At 37.9% G+C, this 21,330-nt stretch overlaps 5 protein-coding genes across 12 annotated transcripts in view; 4 read left to right on the top strand and 1 right to left on the bottom strand.

Moving 5' to 3' along the window:
* usp32 (ubiquitin specific peptidase 32) overlaps positions 1-3,925 on the top strand; it is a 49,992-nt gene extending 46,067 nt beyond the window's left edge. For 3 of the 4 annotated variants that reach the window (XM_079824180.1, XM_079824179.1, XM_079824181.1), the window contains 4 exons: positions 261-513; positions 593-1,014; positions 1,104-1,196; positions 1,727-3,925. In XM_079824180.1, the coding sequence (XP_079680306.1) occupies positions 261-513; positions 593-1,014; positions 1,104-1,196; positions 1,727-1,900 (942 nt within the window). In that variant the 3' untranslated portion in view covers positions 1,901-3,925. The remainder of the gene's footprint in view (positions 1-260; positions 514-592; positions 1,015-1,103; positions 1,197-1,726) is intronic. The other variant, XR_013817103.1, reaches the window with a different exon arrangement.
* An 80-nt stretch (positions 3,926-4,005) lies between these two features.
* On the top strand, positions 4,006-10,961 carry LOC307130956 (fibroblast growth factor receptor homolog 1). Of its 3 annotated transcripts, none has more exons than XM_079824297.1 (12): positions 4,006-4,520; positions 4,624-4,710; positions 4,931-5,033; positions 5,781-5,973; positions 6,131-6,269; positions 7,982-8,080; positions 8,706-8,866; positions 9,259-9,396; positions 9,467-9,578; positions 9,662-9,761; positions 10,342-10,441; positions 10,527-10,961. In XM_079824297.1, exons 2-12 carry the CDS (start codon positions 4,680-4,682, stop codon positions 10,575-10,577), a joined length of 1,227 nt encoding a protein of 408 aa, XP_079680423.1. In that variant the 5' UTR covers positions 4,006-4,520; positions 4,624-4,679; the 3' UTR covers positions 10,578-10,961. The 3 variants fall into 3 exon arrangements, with proteins under 3 accessions (XP_079680423.1, XP_079680424.1, XP_079680425.1); XM_079824298.1 differs by having other exon boundaries at positions 4,328-4,455; XM_079824299.1 differs by having other exon boundaries at positions 4,345-4,520; positions 4,624-4,701.
* A 180-nt stretch (positions 10,962-11,141) lies between these two features.
* On the top strand, positions 11,142-12,453 carry tmem97 (transmembrane protein 97). Its single transcript, XM_079824303.1, has 3 exons — positions 11,142-11,346; positions 11,472-11,616; positions 11,764-12,453. The coding sequence occupies exons 1-3, from the start codon at positions 11,233-11,235 to the stop codon at positions 12,036-12,038; spliced, it is 534 nt and encodes a 177-aa protein (XP_079680429.1). The 5' UTR covers positions 11,142-11,232; the 3' UTR covers positions 12,039-12,453.
* Positions 12,215-16,253, bottom strand: ift20 (intraflagellar transport 20 homolog (Chlamydomonas)). 2 transcript variants are annotated; one of them, XM_079824304.1, is made up of 5 exons: positions 16,174-16,253; positions 15,539-15,705; positions 13,275-13,360; positions 13,093-13,196; positions 12,215-12,954 (listed from the first exon to the last, which is right to left on the bottom strand). In XM_079824304.1, exons 2-5 carry the CDS (start codon positions 15,663-15,665, stop codon positions 12,873-12,875), a joined length of 399 nt encoding a protein of 132 aa, XP_079680430.1. In that variant the 5' UTR covers positions 15,666-15,705; positions 16,174-16,253; the 3' UTR covers positions 12,215-12,872. The 2 variants fall into 2 exon arrangements, with proteins under 2 accessions (XP_079680430.1, XP_079680431.1); XM_079824305.1 differs by having other exon boundaries at positions 12,817-12,954; positions 16,132-16,209.
* Positions 16,254-16,523: 270 nt separating this feature from the next.
* rad1 (RAD1 homolog (S. pombe)) lies at positions 16,524-19,508 on the top strand. Of its 2 annotated transcripts, XM_079823544.1 has the most exons (7): positions 16,525-16,605; positions 16,696-16,737; positions 16,856-17,069; positions 17,150-17,258; positions 17,338-17,596; positions 18,905-19,003; positions 19,161-19,508. In XM_079823544.1, exons 3-7 carry the CDS (start codon positions 16,875-16,877, stop codon positions 19,336-19,338), a joined length of 840 nt encoding a protein of 279 aa, XP_079679670.1. In that variant the 5' UTR covers positions 16,525-16,605; positions 16,696-16,737; positions 16,856-16,874; the 3' UTR covers positions 19,339-19,508. The 2 variants fall into 2 exon arrangements, with proteins under 2 accessions (XP_079679669.1, XP_079679670.1); XM_079823543.1 differs by lacking the exon at positions 16,696-16,737 and having other exon boundaries at positions 16,524-16,633.
* Positions 19,509-21,330: the final 1,822 nt, after the last annotated feature.

The raw sequence follows: 21,330 nt of genomic DNA on the forward strand, positions 1-21,330 counted from the left end.
GAAACCCAAATAATTCCTGTTTCATTTTTCTCTGAAATATATTGTTATTAAATTGTGCCCTTGTAGCTCATTTGATCTGATAAAATAAACAAATGTGCCCAGTTTTATTCAATAAAAATAAAAATAAAATGTTTATTTTAGAATAAATAAATAATATTTTGAGTTAAAGCTACATTTAACATGCTGTATAAATGACATTTTTTTGCAAGTTGCCCTTTGTAACATTGTTACAACATTTTTTTTTCTATGTTCTATTTCAGATTGTTCATTTGAAACGCTTCCAGTTTGTCAATGGTCGATGGATTAAGTCTCAGAAGATTGTGAAATTTCCACGTGAGAGCTTTGACCCCAGTGCGTTCCTGGCCCCACGGGAGGTAGCTCAGAGCATGGGCAGCTTGCAGAGCCTCCAGAGCGAAAGCCTGGTAGAGGAGCTCCAGAGGCTAGAGAGAGGAGACTCCTCTGTGTCCTCCGTCTCCACTACTACTGTGGCCAGTCCTCCCACCTCTGGCAGAGGTCTGTCTCTCTTCTCTATTTGCAGACCTTTTAAATTAACACTACACAAGATCCTCTAACCACTGCGTTGTTGTTTCAGGCACCCCGTGCTCCATCAGGAGGGTGGGCAGCCCAATGAGCAGAAACAGCAGCCCTGGCAGCAGCCCCAGGAATACAGGACGAAAACAAGGGCGTCTGCGTCTCCCCCAACTGGGCAGTAGGCATCGACTCTGCAACAGCAAAGAAAACCTGGATGCCTGTAGCAACAGCAAGGAGAGCGAGTCCGAGCCAGAGCAGGGTACAGTGACGGACGGAGAGAATCAGATGCAGTCTGATGCAAATGCGCAAGACACCTGGTCACTGGATGCCTCAAGCAACGACTGTGATGTCATCATGGTGAATGGACTGGGACAAGACAGCAGTCAGACTAATGGACACTCGGAGATCAGCGCAGACCTGGACACCCCTCACCAAAGAAATGACATTGGCCTAGAGCCCCTGTACAATTTATATGCAATCTCGGTAAGTGATTCTTGTCTAAATGTTTCATTTTGTCGTGATTCCTTTTGTAAAAAGCATCTCTGACACCTTAATTATTGTTTTTCTTTAAGTGCCATTCAGGAATAATGGGAGGGGGGCACTATGTGACTTATGCTAAAAACCCCAATGAAAAATGGTACTGTTACAATGACAGCAGCTGCAAGGTAAGATCCCAAATCTGTTTATTCTTTGACACCTCAGATGTTTCCATTATTTGACACTCTTACTGCACAGAGTATATGTAAGGATAGAAAATAGATGTCAAAAGTACCAGTACTTCAGTGTTGATACTAAAATAAAGAAATTGGGCGCTACAGTCTGCAGTATCTGTCATGGCAATTGCCAACTGAATTCGGTATCGCCACACTGACTGGCAGATGCTTTGAATTGAATTAAATCGAATTAATTGATATAAATGTTATTGTAATGCTATTTAAAAATGAAATGAAATGAAAGTACTTTTGAATCAAAATTGTATTTATATTTATTTAATTGGTGTCGACTACTGAAAAATAAAAAACAATACAATATAAAATAAAATAAAAATAGTATTCATTGTAAAAATGTGGTATCAACATGGAAATTTACATTCCTGAAATTTCTCTTGCACTCGTCTCGGCTACTGAAAGTTTGACAACACTAAAACATGTATTGTGCAATACTTAAAACAAACCATTTCTTGTCGTCTCTTCAGGAAGTTAACTCGGACGAAATCGACACAGATTCGGCTTACATCCTGTTCTATGAGCAGCAGGGAGTGGACTACTCGCAGTTTCTGCCAAAAACGGAGGGCAAAAAGATGGCAGACACCACTAGCATGGACGAAGACTTTGAATCTGACTACAAGAAGTACTGTGTGCTGCAGTGATGCCATGCTCTTCCACATTAAAGACACTAGGGGGGTCTGTCAGTATGCCAGTGCAATGAGGACTGAAACGGCAGAGCCGCCCCAGAGGACCATCATTTGTGAAAGCACAAAATATCAGTTAGCCGACAGGCACAACACCGCCGCTGACTGTGCTTTCAGAATAGAGGTACCTGACACTTCAGATACACGAGGGAGAGGGCGAATGAGTGAATCACAGAGAACTGTAGCGATCATGTGATTGTTGCCAAGCAAACAAATAACTGTTAGCCAATCCCTTGATATCACCTTTACCAAACAGGCATAACCGCTCTTTCACATGCCAACACACACAGGTGAATTCAAAAATCACTTAACAAGAGCTTATGCTTCTGTAGTGCTAAATTTCTGAATGATAACGGACAGATTGATTAGGAAGCTGATAAATTATAGAGCCCCAAAGGTTTCTCTAAAGGTTTGGTTGGCTTAGTTGATTTTTTTTTTCTACAGTAAATTCCATACACTACCTCACATCTTTTGCAATTCATTGGCCAACTGTTCATAGAAAATCAATGACAGTATTATATCATCTGAGGGCAGTTGAAATGATTTTATGGACAAAATTCACTTTCCAAAAAAGTTCATTTTAAAGAAAATTTCTACCACTTAATAGAATATCCTCCCACTCCCTGCTGCCAAATTATACATTTGCTTTTTTTGTTGTTTTGTTTTTATTTAAGTTTTGAATCTTAAGCGGGTTATTTTTTTAGAAGAGTAAATGTTTATCTTTTTTTTTTTCTTTTTAATTTTTGTATACATTTATTTTTGATCAAATGTGATTAATTTTTTATTTTTTAAATGCAGTAGTTCACTTTGTCTAAACACGTTCGCTTACAGCTTTAGTCTTAGCAGTCTGATCCAACCACGTCCTCTCTACAATAGCACTGCTTTTTACATGTTTTCCTGTAAGCACTGTATTTTTGGCTTCACTGCCGACCGCAGAGACTAAAAACGGCAACCAGATGCATATCTGATTAATGTTTTCTCACGTGTCCAAGCCGAAGTGTTCTACTGGTCATGTACTTAATTTGTGGGAAGCGTTGAATACTGTTAGACAAGAGCAAACAAGGTCTGTTGTGTGAACAGTATTAGCACGGAAGAATATTTCACAACCCTTGCTTTTCGAGAACAGCATTCTCACTAAACTGCTGAACGTTCTGGGCGTCTGTGTCGGAGGGTATTAGTAGCATTTCTTTAATGACTCTTGAAAAGAGAGCCCACCTTAATTACCACTGTGAAATGATGAATGAAATATTGAATGGCTCTTATCTTTCAGCAACTCATCAACTGATTGAGCTCCTCCTGTGAGGGGACGTTAAACCCTTGGAAATCATCGGGAATCATTCGCCCGCACCCATTTTGCTGCTGTACTTTTCAGATTTCCATGGATATTCTAAATGTTAGCCATCAAAGAAAGGTTTATCCCTGTCAGAAAAAAAGGTGTATTACTGTAAGGAAATGATTAATCGTCACATTGAATAATGCAAATATGATATATGGACCATAAACAGTTTTTAGGTGTTTTAACGTTGAAAGAAAAATAGATCTCCAACATCCAAAATCGAATGATATCACTCGTCTCAAATTAAAATTGGCTGTTTGATGAATTACAATTACAGTAACCACAAACATGCTTTAAGCATTCACTTCTTCTTTTTTTGATACAGGGATAATTTATTAAAATGGCAAAATGATCTCTTTTCAAGTAGTGCAATCAACTACTGATGTGTGTCTTTGTCTATGTTGTTAGTCCTAATTTTGTTAAATTAATTTTGATGAACTGCTAGAGATGTATTAATTTAATGAACTTTATTTTGTAAAGTGTTGTTTAAAGAATACAATTGACATTGCACTGACAAATGTACATAAATGTTTTGTAAATACGCCAATGAAAATGAACTGTACAAATGTACTTGTAGTTGTATATGGAGTGATGATGTTGATCTGTAACAATTATTCAAGAAACAAATTAAATGCAGCCAAATGCGACTTCTGTGTTTATTTAACATGCGAATGATGCGAGGTGTTTCCTTCAACAGCAAAGAGGAAACCACACACCTCCCTCTGTTGGGCTCTGTAGCGTCCAGTGCCATCAGGCAGACCTACTTCCTTGAATTCAAGCCGCATTTGACATTTAAACTAACCTTTTCACAGGACCCCTCCACTCATTTGACAGAATATTTTCCTCTAGAATATTTCCCTTGAATGAAATATACAAATTAAGTTAATGAGAATCACCTCAAAAGCTTTGAGAACTTGTGTGGGTCGCACAGTTTCACATTTTTATATATTTGGAGACAAGCATGCTATAGCCAGGAAGTGAGTCGATCTGCATGCTGTGCTACTTATAGAACTCTGCTCTAAACCGCAAGTGCTGAAGAATTGTGGCTTGTTGTTCTGAAAAACACATTCAACTCGGTGGTCTTCATGCATGCTCATGCAGAACACCATCAGACAATGGTGTGCACAGCATAATGAGTTCATCCTGGGGACCTGCTTTCTGTTGTCTTTTTTACAAGGTGACAAAACATTTACACATTTGCATTTGAACAAACAAGGAGACTTCGCCTGGTTAACCTTTAAGGTATACAAGCAAATAATATGATCAAACATTTGTTTAAATTAAATTTAAAAGGGCTGTGAAACGTGAAATGATGATGTTTGTCTTGTGTCTTTTTCTCTTTTAGTTCTGAAATATCTCTCAGATGACTTTAAAAAAACATGAGATGCTTTTGATTTCATTATGGCTGGGAATTCATCTGATGGTCAGATGAGTATGTTTTTATATACATATAAAAAATTATTATATATGTGTATGTATGTATATATAATTATAAATTAAATAAAAGTTCTGCTTAACTTTAATTGAAAGAGGTGAAAAATATTGGTGACATGCTTCTAAATTTTTCATTTGAAATAAAACCAAATAAATTATACTACAAGTATATGTTGCTTGTCTGTTGCATGTGTCTTTGATTTGTTTTGTTTTTGTAGTTTTTCCTTTAACAGGTCTCGGTGTTCCACACATCGTTCTGATCTGCATCTATGCCGTTACCGTTTTCTTCATGATTGCACTTGGATGCCTTTGCCTAAACAAGTATATTTTACTTTTCTTTTCTTTTTATCAATGGACCCTAATGGACCTCATTTTGATTAACTTTATCTAATTATAATTGTTAATATTTATTTTAATATTGTATTCTTAGATTATGCTGTGAAATCAATTGCATCTAACATAAAAGTTTATATATGTATATGTATTTCTATACAGTCAAACCAAAAATTATTCAGACACCAGATATAATTTTTTACTAGTGGGTGCAGGACACTATAGTTTATTTAAGTGAGGATGGCAAAATAAAGTAAACGTTGACATATTATACCCAAAAATTCGTCATACAGTGGACTACCAGTAAACTTAATAAAAATTTGGGACCAAGATTATTCAGACACTTTGACCTGACCATGTTTTGCTTAAGTGTTTTTCTTTAATTGCTAATGCAACTGAACAAAATGAAGCATTGCTTGGTCATTGATTGACCTAAATTGGTACTATCTTATTGTGTACTTAAATTTAACAGCTGATTGTTTGATTGTAATCCATTACATACCTTTCTGTCAAAGTTGACAAATCTGACATTATCAAGATGAATTTGTTCTGACACAGTTTAACTCTGAGTTCTTGTCATTTTCTAAACTATAGCGAATAAACTGTGATAATATGAGAAAATGTTGAAGGTGTCTGAATAAATTTTGGTTTGACTGTGTATTATGCGCATACATAGACACATATATTTACAAACTTTTGTTAGATGTGAATAATCACGATTAATCGATTTGACAGGTATCGGTCAATGAAGAAGATCATACGGGATCTGAGGCAGGGGAGGATCCCCCGAGTTCCTTCCCAAGATTCTCCTCCTCCATCTCCCAATGTCCTGGATGTTCCTGAACTACCAGAGCGTACTACAGAGAACCCGTTACAGAGACAACAAAATAAATCCAGCTGCAGATTTCCCTGGAAGCCTCCATTACAGGTTCGCTACACTTTTATTTTTAGATATTTTACTCGATAAACATTTGTCGACGAGTTCTGCTCTGGAGAAATGGTAAAATACGAAATAATTGGGCATCACAAGGATGAAATGCGATTGACTGTGCTCAAAAAATGTAACATGAAGAATTGATCTTCAGGTTCCCCGGTTCACAAAAGCAGACCTGAACCTTATTCAGCTCATAAAGGCGGGAAGAGAAGGAGTCTTCTACAAAGGAAGGATAATTAAGGGCACTTGTAGAGGCCACTCACTGGTCACTTGCAAAATTGGAAAAGAAGGTAAAACTATATGCCAACATATTTCTGTTTATTGAGAAAAAAAACAAGTTACTGTTTGCACCAAAATGTGTGAATATCTTAAAGGTCCCATGGCATGGCATTTTTCTATTATTTTATAATGTTTCCTGAGGTGTACTTATATTGTTAGTATGACTTTTACATCATAAAATGTCATAATTTAGAAATAAAAGGCATTTTTTCTATACTGCTGTTTGCCCTGTGGCTGAATGCCCTGCTTCAAGAGGCGTGTCTGCTGTGAGACTTCAGTAAAAACGCCCACTGTTGTGATTGGCTGACATCTTTGCATTTTAAATGAGCGGAGGGGGTGTGGTTTAACGAGGTCTACGAGGCACGAGCAGGCACGAGCTGCTGCCAGAGAGACGGATGGACCTGAGTTCACTTCACATCAGTTCTCAGCATGTCTGAACTGTTGTAGTTACAGCATATACTTCAGGTTATTAGTCTATTTCTAGTCGGAGGGACTGTCACTCATGTCAGAAAGTTAGTAACTTTAGTAAATTATGGATCAGCGCTGACTGGAGACGCGAACCCTTTAGAACGATTCAGTCCGATTTGGTGAACTGGTTCGGTTCACTAAAAAGAACCGATTCAAAAGAATGATTCGTTCGCGAACCGGACATCACGGAGACGGAGCGATTGCTAACAAAGTTATTTATAGTAACTACTGAGTTGTGAGAGCGCTGTCAGTCAGCGCGAGTTTATTGTGTTTGTATCTGAGAGTTCTGAATAAACACGAGTCCCAGTCACACCGAGTCCGTCTTCATCATTATTACCAACTTTGTAACACATGCAAAGTACCATTACAGCTGTCGAGATGAACGAGTTAAAAGTAAGTGTTGATAATAGCATTATTTGTAAAATAAAAGCGTCAGTGACGCGCGTTGAGTACACAGCGCAAACAAAGACACAACAGCAGTAATCGAATGTAATCCAGTTTATTGTGGGGCTAGGCTGGCTAGCCCGGATATGCTCACGCTTACCCCCTGTCTGCTTAATCTCACGCCGCGTTTGGTGCCTCCGCTGTGGGCCAGATGCAGTACTAGGGGTCGGGGATGTTGGAGGCCGAGTCAGTGCAGCCCGAGCTTCGGCGTGTGTGAAGTTTATCTCTAAAGATCTGACTCTGCCGATGTTGAGCAGAAACTCAAGACTGTATGCACATTTTAGAACCGATAGACGCGACGAGGACGTACAAAAACACTGACTCACAAGATAGAAATCACCGTTCTGTCTGGAGAGAGAGAGCTGCGTGTGCAGGAATAATAAATAATTAGCTACACATCAGAAATCACTGATCACAGATCAGAAGGAACTGAAAAAAGACTCCTGTTTTCATTTGTACATCCAAACACTGAGAAACTGCCAGCGTTCACTCGTTCACAAGTAATGATCTCTCGAGTGTTTGCATGGGCGTGCCAGATTCTCTGGGCGGAGGAAAGGGAGGTAACCGCTCCTGCTTGGACGTCAAACCAGGAGACTTCAGGATTGGCTCGTCTGGCCTGTCATTTTCTCAAAGGCAGAGAAAGACAGCCAGAACTCGGGTTTACACCGATCAACATTTCTATCCACTTGGGGACAATATTCAGGCTAGGGGAACACATATTAATGTTGAAAAACCTCATAAAATGATAATTTAATGCCATGGGACCTTTAAAAATGATCCAGCTGATGTTTAGATTTGCTGTCATTTGCAGGTATCACCCCTAAGCAGATGGACAATGAGGTGTCTATTATGCGAAAGCTGGCATATCATAAAAATGTGATGCAGTTGTTAGACTGGAATACAGTGGATGGTAAGACATACAACAGTAAAATATAGACTAGATCTTGCCTGTGCAAAATCAGTTGACAGGGCGTTGCTAATGTGTTTCTTTGTGTTGCTTTGTCGTTAGAGTGTTCTGGGTAGTCTATATGTCATTTTTGTCCCAAAATATGTTTCAAGCCCCTCTTATTATGTTTGTTTGACTGTTTTATGATTTGAGGCATCATTGAGTTACATGTTGAAGTTTAATACTTACAATAATCTTAACAGATTTCACTACTTATACAGGAGAATATAGAAATATAAATTTGTTGTAGCAATATTTGTTAATGAATCCACTTGCAATATAACAAACGTTTACTCTCCACTTCTGCTCTTATTCATTTATCATTCAAGAAAACTTGTCAAACTTGTACTAAAATAATGTAGTTGGGGTAACACTTTATTTTACAGTTTCCTTGTCACATATGTACTTACCATAGTAATATCAGTCAGTTATGCATAAACTAACCCTCAACCAAACCATAATCCTACCTTATCCCTATAGTAATACTCAGTACTTAAATATATAATTACACTGTAACAATGACACCTTAAAATAAAGTGTAACTGTAGTTGTCTCTATCATGTGACCAAAACAGTGTCTGTTTTCACAGCGCCGTATATGCTGATCATGGAGTTCATAAGCTACGGAACCTTGCGCAATTTTGTGCAGAGACACAAAGACGAACTGAGCGCCGACCCTGAACTGCAGAGCCAGTTCACCATTGCGTCTTACCACATCGCCCTGGCCATGGAGCACTTGCGCTCCAAAATGGTATCACAAGCTGGCACAAACATAATACAGCTGTTCTGTTATAGAAACGAGCATGCAGCCATCTTTTGAATTTTTAGTTTAAACTTCCGTTTTAGTGGTAGCTCTGTATATTTCTATGGCATCTCTGTCGAAGAGTTGTTAGCTGGTGAAGTGGATTTACTTACTGTAGAGTTAACGAAAGTTATCATGAGCATTGTGATGTTTTAAGCAGATGTCAATACAAATAACAGTTGACCGGGGAGATTTTAAAACGAGCGGTTCATTCATAAATCCGTAAGATCTTACCTCCATGCTGTGGAAATACAAAGCGCAGTGCTGTAAAGGGGCGGGGCTACATAAGGTCTAACATGAATGGAAAGAATGACTTTGGACGTTTTCTGCGTACCATTCAGGTGGTGCACTGTGACCTTGCCTTAAGGAACATTCTGGTGAGCCGATTCCCATGGGAGGTGAAGGTAGCAGAGTTTGGCCTGGCCCGGGACTTAACCCGCATGAGGAGCAGACGCAGCAGCAGGAAAAAACAACACAAGGTGAACTAATCGCACCTGTTCTTCACACATCTTCATTGACCGTCTGGCTAATATTAATGTGATCTTATAGGAACGCGTGCCCCTGCGCTGGTACCCTCCAGAGTACTTCCGGAACAACTACTACAGCTTTAATGGAGATATCTGGGCGTTTGGGATCGTGCTGTGGGAAATGCAGTCATTTGGTGAGAAATATCTGAGATATTTGGTTGATTTATCAAATATTTTTGATGCATAAATAACAAGTATTGGATTTTATATTTCATAGGCACCTTGCCATATCCAAATCTGAACACATCTGAGCAAGTGGTGTATAGTGTCTGTTCTGGATATAAAAACACTGTCCCCAGTACCTGCCGTCCAGAAATGTGAGTGACCATATTTTTTTAAATAATTTTTATTGTCATCGTAATCACTTACTGACCTACTGTTATGAATGGAAGCTTTCGCATGAAAACATTCATCAACGCACATCAGTTGTGGTAAACGGAAGCTCAAACATGTTCGCTTGACATGCAAGAACCACTGAGGTTCATTCTCATGTGTTACGCAGCACGTTTGAGCTTCCGCAAGAGGTTTGTTCTCTCATGTCAAGCAGGTTTGGTTGAGCTTCTGTTTATGTTATATGTGAATAAAAGACTAAATTCAATCTGTTCATCATATAAAGGGATCGAGTCTCTTCAGAAAATTTGGACTAAACCTCTAGTTTGGAACTACATGAGGGCGAGTAATTAATGACAGAATTACATTTTTGGGTGAACTATCCCTTTAATCTCACACTTGCAGGTTTATATCTCGGAATTATAAACTTGCAATTGCAAAAAAAAAGAAGTCAGAATTGTGAGATAAAACATTACCTTGTTTATTTTTTATTGAATGGTCTAATGCCAATATTTTGAATATGGTGCTTTTGTGTTTCCAGTAATTCATTTTTATTTTAACATGTAGAGAACAGATCATGCAAGACTGCTGGTTGGATCCATACACAGATAGACCTTCATTTACAGACATTGTCAGGGTCCTGGAGAATATTGTGGAGAGTGACGGGGTGGGTCAAATTTGTCCTTGAACTTCTCTTCACTCTTTACCTTTAAACCAGAGATAAGTGATAAAACATTACTGATATGTTGCAGGATTATGTGGACGTTGACAACCAAAGGATCATGAATGCAGAAGAAAAGTGAATTGAAAAAACATAACGCATTGAAATACGGATCAAATAACTTTTGTTTAATACTACAAGAATTGTGTAGCAATTATTTTAGCATTGTTCTCATGTAACACATAATGTTTTGAACAATGATTGTATTTAAGGATTTAATTATATGAATGCCAGCTGATCTAATAGATATATTATAGTTTTTGTACAGTCTATGATCAGCGCGTACGCTGCAATTGAACCAAGTAGATATTACACAACTCTAATGACCAAATCACAGTATGCTTACTGTTTCCATGGATAATCTAAAACAAAGTCAGTGTTTGTTGTCATAAACATGCTTTTTTTTATTACAATGGTGACTAATGTGTAGTTCTGAGAGTTTCAGTAGCAATAAAATCTATTTTATAATAAAACTATAGTTGCCATGGTCATTTTTTTGGAAGGATTACGCTTACGCTCCATGAGCCAATGTGCAACCAGGAATCCGCCCACTTCAGGAATCAACCGAGCCGATGGACCAATCGAAAGACAAAGATTAGAAATGACCGAGTTAAAGGACCAATCAGAAACAGAGAAGTAACGCGCTACTGAACACTGTCACCACTGACGCCGTCCACGGCAGCTGAACGACTGACAGAGGAGGAACTTGTCAAAAACAGTTAAACCGGACAAATAAAATGTTACTTCGCGCTTTAGAAATTATATTTTTCATTTACTTTGCGTCGCACATTCCAATTACTCTCGTGGTTGATCTTCAGGCTTTGCTTCCTGAACATCTGTATCCACCTGAGGTAAGTTTGCACTTTGTGCCGCACACACTCACTTGTGTTTGTCACTAATGGAACCATATAATATCCAAGTTTAGGGCTTTTATGTGTAATTATTTCTCACTGAATAAATATGACTTGTGTTACAGCTGAAAAACCTATTGCACTGGTATGCTGCTGAATTTAAGGATCCCATGATGATGGACCCTCCTGCGTGGTTCAAATCTTTTGTATTCTGCGAAGCTCTCGTGCAGCTGCCCTTTTTCCCAGTTGCAGCGTACGCCTTCCTGAAGGGTCAGTTCTGCTCTCTCGAGCATTTGTGCCAGTGAATGATTTGTGGAATCAGACGTCTTAAATGACACAACAGTGGCATCTGGTGGTGGATCACTTGTGATACCATGGTTACATTATTCCTGTTAATTGATGTTTTCTATTTAATAGGTGGCTGCAAATGGATCAGAACTCCAGCAATCATTTATTCCGTTCATGTGGCCACCACTCTAGTCCCAATTTTAAGCCACGTGTTTTTCCATAACTTTCCTCTGGCACCACATCCAGGACCCCAAACTTTGAAGGAACGCCTGACCCTGGTGTCCATATATGCTCCGTACCTTATCATCCCCGTCATGATACTGCTCACCATGCTCTTCAGCTCAACATATAACTCAACCTCTCCGAAAGGAAACGCTCCCTCAAAGTCCAAGAAACAGAGATAGATGCCAGTTCATCCCATCTACTCATTATAGACGGATGTATTCATTATAACCCACCAGGGTTCCAATGTTATTGCTAATTATTACTGGTAGTATTTGAATATGTACCAGCATATTTGATCATTTTATGTAGTTTATACAGGTTTGTTTACTTATGACAACACTATGACAACACATGTAAAAGCAAAATATATTTTTATTCAAATGTTCTTCAAATCTGTATGAAGTTTGTCAAATATTGAGATTACAATACACCTAATCTAAGCGATTAATGTAAACAAATAAATTAATTTCATATTAAAGTTTTCCATAACTTATACGGAAAATGTTTTGGTGTGGTCCCATGAACAGACAATAAAATTGGCATGAAGATATAATAAAATAAAACTGGATGGGTTCAAGTGACAAACAGCAGTTCAAATAAAAATCATACAGAAAATAAACAATTTACCTGAAGATGTGAATTATTTACAGTAACATGCTAATACTGTATTTTGCTGTTGTAAAAAAAAAAAGATTGATTTACAAACTAATTTCCATATAAATAGTATAAATAACTTATTTTGTATATAAATAGTATTCATCTGAGATAATGAACTATAGTTGGAAGGATTACAAGTATGTGCCCCCCTCCCTGGAACTGGCCATGCAAAAGCACTCAATGTTAACACAATAGAGTCGAGAGGTTAAGGCTGAAACAGACGACTGCTGTCACCTATTAACTGGTCAATTCAATTAACCTACTTTGGGACCCAGCACTTAATAGGAAGTCATTGTGAGTCAAGAAAGATGCATAGCATCACTTGTCCTGTCCAACAGAGAGAAAACACAGCACTCTTATTTCTGCAGTATAAACTGATCGATGAATTCATTCTGCTCTGCTTCGACTTTCTGAAGAGCTTCATATTCTATTCGATACCTGCAAAACAAACAACAATTATAGTCTTGCATATAGTAGAAAAATACAGAGCTCAAATAGTGATTAGTGGTGACAATAGTGATTACTCATTAGTGATAGCGCTACTTAAAAGACAATATTTGCAGTCTGACTGGTTACCTTTCCAGCTGCATTTTCTTTTCTGCAATCAAAGCCTGAAGCTGTTGCTGTTGAGCCTCTCGTTGCTTTTCAACTGATTTCAGCAAATTTCTTGCACCTATGGCCTGTAGAATAACCACTGGGGTCATATAAATCAACATAACAAATCTGCACTGCAAGTTATTTCAAATGCAAGGGTGTACCTTCATTTTTTCAGTTTCGGCCTCCTTTGCCAGTTCATCCACAAGTTCAATAAGTCCACCTACAATTTTCTGAAACTGTCCGATCTCTGTTTTCAAAAACAAATGCCAAGCTTAAGTTATTGATCTGTACTGTGAAAAGAAGCAAAGGAATGCTATTCGGTCAACACAAGAGATAAACTTCACTCCTCAATTAAGGGCCCTCGCACCAGGAAAACAGCAAAATAGTGGGCGACATGCATTTAAGCGGGTAAATAAACACAAAAAAATAGCAACGTCACTCTTATCAGACGTGAAGTTTGGGGCAGATTGGACATTGTATGCCCTAGTTACAACAACTTCCTGTTTCATGGCGAAACATCAAACTTTGTGAGGCCACCACAGACACACCCTTCAGTGAAAACTCAAGAGCTTCACTATTTAACATCGCAAAGGCCTTTAGATTAGACTGACCAAATATGATATTGATCTGAATAAATCTCTAGTAGACGTCTGTTAAAATACAATGTCTGGAAATGGCAAAAACTGCAAAAAAGTTGCAGAGAAAATTCAAAATCTCACTTCCTTTTGGGTGTTCAGATTTTTCTCCCAGGGACTTTTTTGTAGGTATTTGGCTGTTACATGCGTGTACCGAATTTCATACTTGTACGTGAAACGTAGCGCGAACAACGCTTATTTGAATTTTTGTTGGTGGTGCTATTGAGCCATTTTGCCACACTGAATTCTGAAACCCATATCAAATATAAATTTCCACCACTTCTGATGCGTTTGCAAAGTTTCATGAGTTTTCGAGCATGTTTAGGCCCTCAAAAATGCGATTCATTTCGGAGAAGAATGATAGGCCGAGCAATTACACATCATCTGTGCTCGGGCCCTAATAAGATAAAGAGCAAAATAGGGCTGCAACAACTAATCGACATGTTGCTGTCTGGGAAGTTATAATGTACAGTGAACAAATTATTTCACATTGCATTATGTCACTTTTACAATAAAATTCAGTAAAATGTAAGGGTTTTGCAAGTAAAAAGTATGAATTTCATATAATTTACAGTTTACATCTGTATAATCCTCAACTGGAAAAACAAGTACTTCAAATTATTCTTCAAATTAACCATTTTTTTATTTATTAAAATGAAACAAGCCTAGAAGTCTCTGCATGAAGAGTATTTTTTAAAGGGATAGTTCACCCAAATACGAAATTGTTTATCTGCTTACCCCCAAGGCATCCAAGTGTAGGTGTCTTTGTTTCTTCAGTAGAACACAAATTAAGATTTAATTCCAACCGTTGCTGTGTGATAGTCGTATAATGCACGTCAATGGGGATATTTTAGAGTATGAGAGCAATGAGAGTAAAAACACAGACATACGAATCCTTATTAAACCATGTGGCTCGTGGCGACACATTGATGTCTTAAGACACGAAACGGTCGGTTTCTGTGAGAAACCCAACAGTATTTGTTATTTTTTTACCTCTTATTAGACAAATCTCATCTAGTATTCCCAACGCCATAACTTCCGGCAAATAAGGTCAAAATACTGGCACAATCAAAGATATAAATACGTAGTTGCCTCATTCGACCGATCCGTGCAGGCACTAATGAGGAATCTATGTATATATATCTATGATCGCGCCGGTATTTTGCATGTATTTTTACCTTATTCGCCAGAATGTGATGGCGCGGGGACGGCTGATGCAGAGCCATAGAAAAAAAAATGAAATACATTTTTAAATATATATATTTTTCTTACACAAAGGCATCGATTCGCTTCAGAAGGCCTTTATTAACACCCCGGAGCCGCGTGGAGCATGTTATTTGACGGACAGATGCATTTTTTATGGACTTCAAAAACAGAGCAAATATTACTGCTATTATAATGCTTGGATTAGCCAGAACATTTTTAATATAACTCAGATTGTATTCGTCTGATAGAAGAATGTCATATACACCTCGGATGACTTGAGGGTGAGTAAATCATGGGCTAATTTTCATTTTTGGGTGAACTATCCCTTTAAACAGCCTTGTTTTGTCTTGTGTTCATCAGTTATGTGCATTAGGGTGTTCTGTTATATTTATTTAATGCTATTTATTTAATGTTTATTGCATTATTTTAGTGTCACATGTGCTGCACTGATTAGAAGTTGTAAAATATACAGGCATCTAAATGCCATCCCATAATACCTCAAAAACTTTCGTTTTAACTGTGAATTTCTGCCAAAATTATTTCTAATTTGACAATGTAATCAGAAAAATAAAATAAAAACTCACTGTCAACAAAGTCCTCACATTCCTCTTTGAGCTCAGTGGTTTTCTGGCTCACGTCGGGCTCGAGTACTCGCAATTTGTTGAGTTCATCAAAATGAAGACCAGCCTCTGCCAACGGGTCTTTAGCCATGACCAGAGGAGCTGAACCTGCCTGTGTGACTGGATAATACCTGAAAAATCACACAGAAATACAAACAGGAGTAACGTTACTTAAAAAGAAAAGACACGTTTATTTCGTTCAAACTGTGAACCCGTTAGAGCCGAAAAACAACACAATATTGATTTCCCAGCACACAGTGCCCCGTTATAAAGCATATGTCACCAGATCACAATAAGCTAGCTAACCGCTAATTTGACCTACATGTAACTACTACCACTGCCGTTAACCACGTAACCACGTAAACTTAGTTTAAATCAAATAACGTTACATAGATGAGGAAGAACTGCTACTGCTCAAGTTTCGCTTTGTTGCTAGTAAGGTCTAGTTGCTATTGAGATAGATAAACAAACACAGAGCAGCTGGGAACTTTAGCTTAGACATTTTGATTTGTTTTATAATTAGTCGCTCAAATTATTAAACGGAATTACACACTTACATAAAGTTAAATAAACCAGTGAATGTCTCAAACGTATCTGACCTTTATTTGATTATGTGGCACTTTCCTGCCGGACTGACCGACCGACCGCCTCCTTACATCTGTCTGGCTGTCTCTCGGCTGCCAGGCGACGGCCGGTCCACCTCATGATGAGTGAGAGGGGGGCACAAACCCATTTTATATATGTATGTTTAAAACCTTGCATTTCTGTTAAATGGAACAAAGCACGAGTCTATATCAAAACACAATATTATTTGATTGTAATTATGAGAGCTTACAGTAAATGTGTATTTGTGTTTAACTTTTCACACCATCCTCCCTCTTAATATCGTAAACGTCTGTGTATGGACTCTTCCTGCAGTTCTGCATCCGACCACTGCGGTGCGTGCGAGGGATCGTATGATCAACTAAACTCAAAACACCAGAAGAAGAAGAGCAGCGATCACTTAAGGGCGCCAAACTCTTAAAAAAGATGTAAATCTTTGTTTCATATCTATACTCGGTAGGTTTAATATATAAACAAAACATGTAATGTGTATGGTTAATGTTCGTTTTCCCCCACAGGTTAACATCTTGACCGTCTATGTGTGTGTACCATTTAACTAAGTTAGTAACGTTAGTACACTTTAGTGTCATTATAATGTCTCTGTTTTCGTATCATCATAATTTGTAAACAGCTTATATAAGCTGGCTGGTTAGTTAGATGTTTTAAATGTCATTACAGATGCTGACAACGCAGAAACATGCCTCTGTCAACTCAGTCCCAAGCGGACATTGACCAGTACATCCTGATAGCCAGTTTGGATAACGCGAGGAATCTGTCCAACATCCTGAAAGCCATCTCTTTTAAGGACCATGCCATCTTCAATGCAACGCAGAATGGGTTAAAAGTCACTGTAGAGGACTCCAAATGCCTTCAAGCCAATGCATTCATTCAGGTTGGTGTTGTATGACAGTTTCTGACAGGTTCAGTTGTCTGCAGATGGGTGGATCAGTGTATTTGTGTGTGTTTCCTCAGGCTGACATCTTTCAAGAATACACTATCAAAGAGGATGCAGTTGGGTTTCAGGTTAACTTAACCGTCCTTCTGGATTGCCTGACCATCTTTGGGGGGAGCACAGTCCCAGGTGTGTATCAAAATGGTGATCCGGTCTTTCTTTTGTAAACTGTATTTAACTCATTTACGTCTTTTATTTTTCCATTGAGGTGTGTGCACTGCACTGAAAATGTGCTACAATGGCTATGGATATCCGCTGACGTTGTTCCTGGAGGAAGGTGGTGTGGTCACCGTATGCAAGATTAACACACAGGAGCCCGAGGAGCCAATAGACTTTGACTTTTGCAGCACAAATGTTACCAACAAGGTGATTCTGCAGTCAGACAGTCTTAAAGAGGCTTTCTCTGAGCTTGACATGACCAGTGAAGTTCTGCAGATTACTATGTCACCAAGCCATCCTTACTTCAGGTACAGTGACCGTGCACACATCAGATCAGTTTGCCTACACTACCCTTAAAAAGTAAAAGATTTTTTTAATGTTATTGACTTTAGTGCTCGCCAAGCATTCCAATTTCAAATAACTGTTTTCTATTTGAATATATTTTAAAATGTAATTTATTCCTGTGACGGCAAAGCTGAGTTTTCAGCAGTCATGTGTCACAAGATCCTTCAGAAATCATTCTAATATACTGAAGAAACATTTTTTATTATTATCAGTGTTAGAAACTGTCGTATTTTGTAGAAACCTTGATTTCCAGGATTTTTTGATGAATAGAAGATTTAAAAGAACAGCGTTTATTTTTAATATAAATCTTTTTTGAAATTGTCTCTTTTGACAGTCAATTTCTTTTGCATTCTTTTGAATCAATGCTGAATTAGTATTTTCTTTAAGAAAAAAATCTTACTGACCCCTTACTTTTGAACAGTAGTGTATATATTTAAATCAAGGAATTACTAATGTAAGGTTACTAATATATAATGTCAGCTCCTATTATGAGATTTATTAAAGGATTAGTTCACCCAAAATTGAAAATTCTCTCATTAATTACTCACCTTCATGTCGTTCCAAACACATAAAATCTTCGGTCATCGAACACAAATTAATATATTTTTGATGAAATCTGAGAGCTCTCTGACCCCTCCATAGACAGCAATTACCACTTTCAAGGCCCAGAAAGGTAGTAAAGACATTGCTAAAGTGGTTCAACCTTAATGTTATGAAGCGACGAAAATACTTTTTGCGCGCAAAAAACCCCCCTAAAATAACGACTTTCAACAATTTCTTCTCTTCTGTGTCAATCTCTGACGCTGATGTAGAACCCAGAAGAGCTGCACTGTCTTTACAATGTGAACAGCGTCAAGACACTGACCCAAAGAGATGAAATTGTTCAATAAAGTCGTTTATGGTGGTGTGGGGGGTGCACAAAAAGTATTCTCGTCATTTCATAACATTAAGGTTGAACCACTGGAGTCACATAGTTTAATGATGTCTTCTCTACCTTTCTGGGCCTTGAAAGTGGTTGCAGTCTATGTGTGGTCAGAAAGCTCTCGGATTTCATAAAAAAGATCTTCATTTGTGTTCTGAAGATGAGCAACGGTCTTACAGGTTTGGAACAACATGAGGGTGAGGAATTAATGGCAGAATTTTGGGGTGAACAAATCCTTTAATTTGCTCTATTGCTGAGTGATAAATAAATAGTGGGATTGCCAAGTCAACCTTGGCGATTTAATGTCAATACATATTCATGATATTTATTATTTTCATTTTCACCCTAGATTATCCACATTCGGGAATTCTGGAAATGCCCATTACGATTATCCCAAAGACTCAGACATGATGGAGCTGTTCCAGTGTACTAAATTGCAGACCAACAGGTAGGACGACAGCTTCTGTATCTGCGCTAAAGTCAGAACTTCACAAATCAAGCTGCTTATAAATGAACGTACAAAGGAATTCACTTGTAAGTGGTAAAAGAACAATCAAGTTTTCTGCGTCACTAAGATATTTTTTCTCTTGTGTTTATTCTCAAAGGTATAAGATGTCCCTGTTGAAACCTTCTACAAAAGCCTTGGCTCTGTCCTGTAAAGTCTCGGTGAGAACGGACAGTCGAGGCTTTCTCTCTCTACAGTATCTTGTGAGGAATGATGACGGTCAGATTTGTTTTGTGGAATACTATTGCTGCCCGGATGAAGAAGTGGGAGAAGAATAATTGGAAATGCTTCATTTGTTTTACTTCCTATGGTCTCTTCATCTTCATAACTGTTTTTATTTTGTTGTGTTTGATATTTAATGTGCACCGACCTGATGGTTCCTTAATCTGATTCAGATTTTAATTTAAATGAACGTTATAAATAAAATACTTGTGGATTTTGGATTGAATTTGAGACAATACTATGTGTGATCGGCAGGGGGCGGCAGAGAAATGCTAAATAGGCTACTGCATATAATATTAGGAGTCTGGTGTTGAAATTAAGGTTCATATGTATGTGCGAGTGTGCGATATGAGAGAGAGATATCCCAAAGACTGGTAATGTTACTGAACACATTCTTAACATAATGCTATGTAGTCGGTTTATAAGTCCACTCATAATGTTTACTGTACATTAAATTATAAGACAGACGAACAGTTAAAGCTGTTGTCTAAAACATCTAGATTTTCAATAGGTGTTCGTTTTATTACACGAATGCGTTGCGAGGCAAACATGTAGTTGAGCAAAGCAGCTTGATGTTGATGCTGGCTGACGCACGCACTCCTAACAGAAAGTCCCAGAACAGCGCGCGATGCTTGAACTGCCGCCTCGCGACCAATCGCTTCTCCATTCGCAGCTGTCGAGGCAACACTGTTTCCGGGCAGAGGAACATTACAGGAGCAAAACAAGCGCACTTCTGTCACTCTCTCATCTCAGCGGGTTACTGCCCTCAATGATGTATGTCCGTGCCACATGCAAGCTGCTTAGAGACGCTGCAGCAAAACCCACTAAAAACAACCAAAGTTGCTATTAAATTGTGTTAAATCAATTTTAAACAAATTAGAGAGTTTTTGTCTAATTTAATGAATAGCATTCTTAATGAGAATCGAGAAGATTCGTTTAAACCATCACGATATCAGTATCGAGAAATTTGGCTAAAAGGTTATTATTGAATATTAAAGCAGCAACTGGTGTGGAAAAATGGTTTAAAAATAAATATAAAGGCAGCAGGACCATGGTCATATATAGTGTGTGTGTGTGGGCATGTTTTTGTGAAATATCAGGACACAAATGTGTATAATGACATTGGTATTACAAAAAGAGGGTGAAATATGAGGACGTTCCCCATGTCCTCACTTTTCAAAATGCTTATAAATCATACAGGATGAGTTTTTTTTCACAGAAAGTGAACTGCACAGTCTCCTGTGAGGGCTAGGTTTAGGGGCAGGGGCAGTGTAAGGGGATAGAAAATACGGTTTGTATGGTATAAAAACCATTACGCCTATGGAATGTCCTCACATTTCACAAAAACAAACATGTGTGTGTGTGGAGGCAATAGGGATTATGCCAAATTTGTCACTATATAGACGTGTTACAATACAGCAAGATATTTAAAGGGACATTTTTTAGTAGATGGGCCGATGTTTGACATTTTGTATGAACGTCTGGTCTGTATTTTGCTGGTATAAACTGTACATCTTGGAGCTACACTATTGAGCAAAAGTTTGGGGTCAGTGCGATTTTTATTTTATTTTTTCAGAAAGGAGTAAAATATTTATGTTACAGAATTTGTATTTCAAATAAATGCCTTCTATTCATCTGATCATCATCAATTAATTCGGAGAAAAAAATCTATGGTTGTTTCTTGAGCAGCAAATCAGCATACTGAATGATTTCTGAAGGATCATGTATGCTGAAAATTGACTGGAGTAATGATGCTGAAAATGTAGCTTTGTCATCACATGAATAAATTACATTTTAAAATTGAAATTAAACTATAAATTGTAATTATGTTTAACAATATTACTGTTTGTCTGCATATTTGATCAAACAAATACAGCTGTGGTGAGAAGAATCTTAATGACCCCAAACTTTACCGTATAATGTTAGTGTACATTGAAAGTATATACTGGAGCAGCTGTGGGCTTATTTTACACATCTTATACAACAAACCTATTCATCGTAGGAAACAATTCGTTCTTTTCCATCTGCAAACCAAAAAGTATTTTCAA

The sequence above is a fragment of the Gobio gobio genome (genome assembly GCF_949357685.1).
Source record: "Gobio gobio genome assembly, chromosome: 8".
Taxonomy (NCBI): Eukaryota; Metazoa; Chordata; class Actinopteri; order Cypriniformes; family Gobionidae; genus Gobio; species Gobio gobio.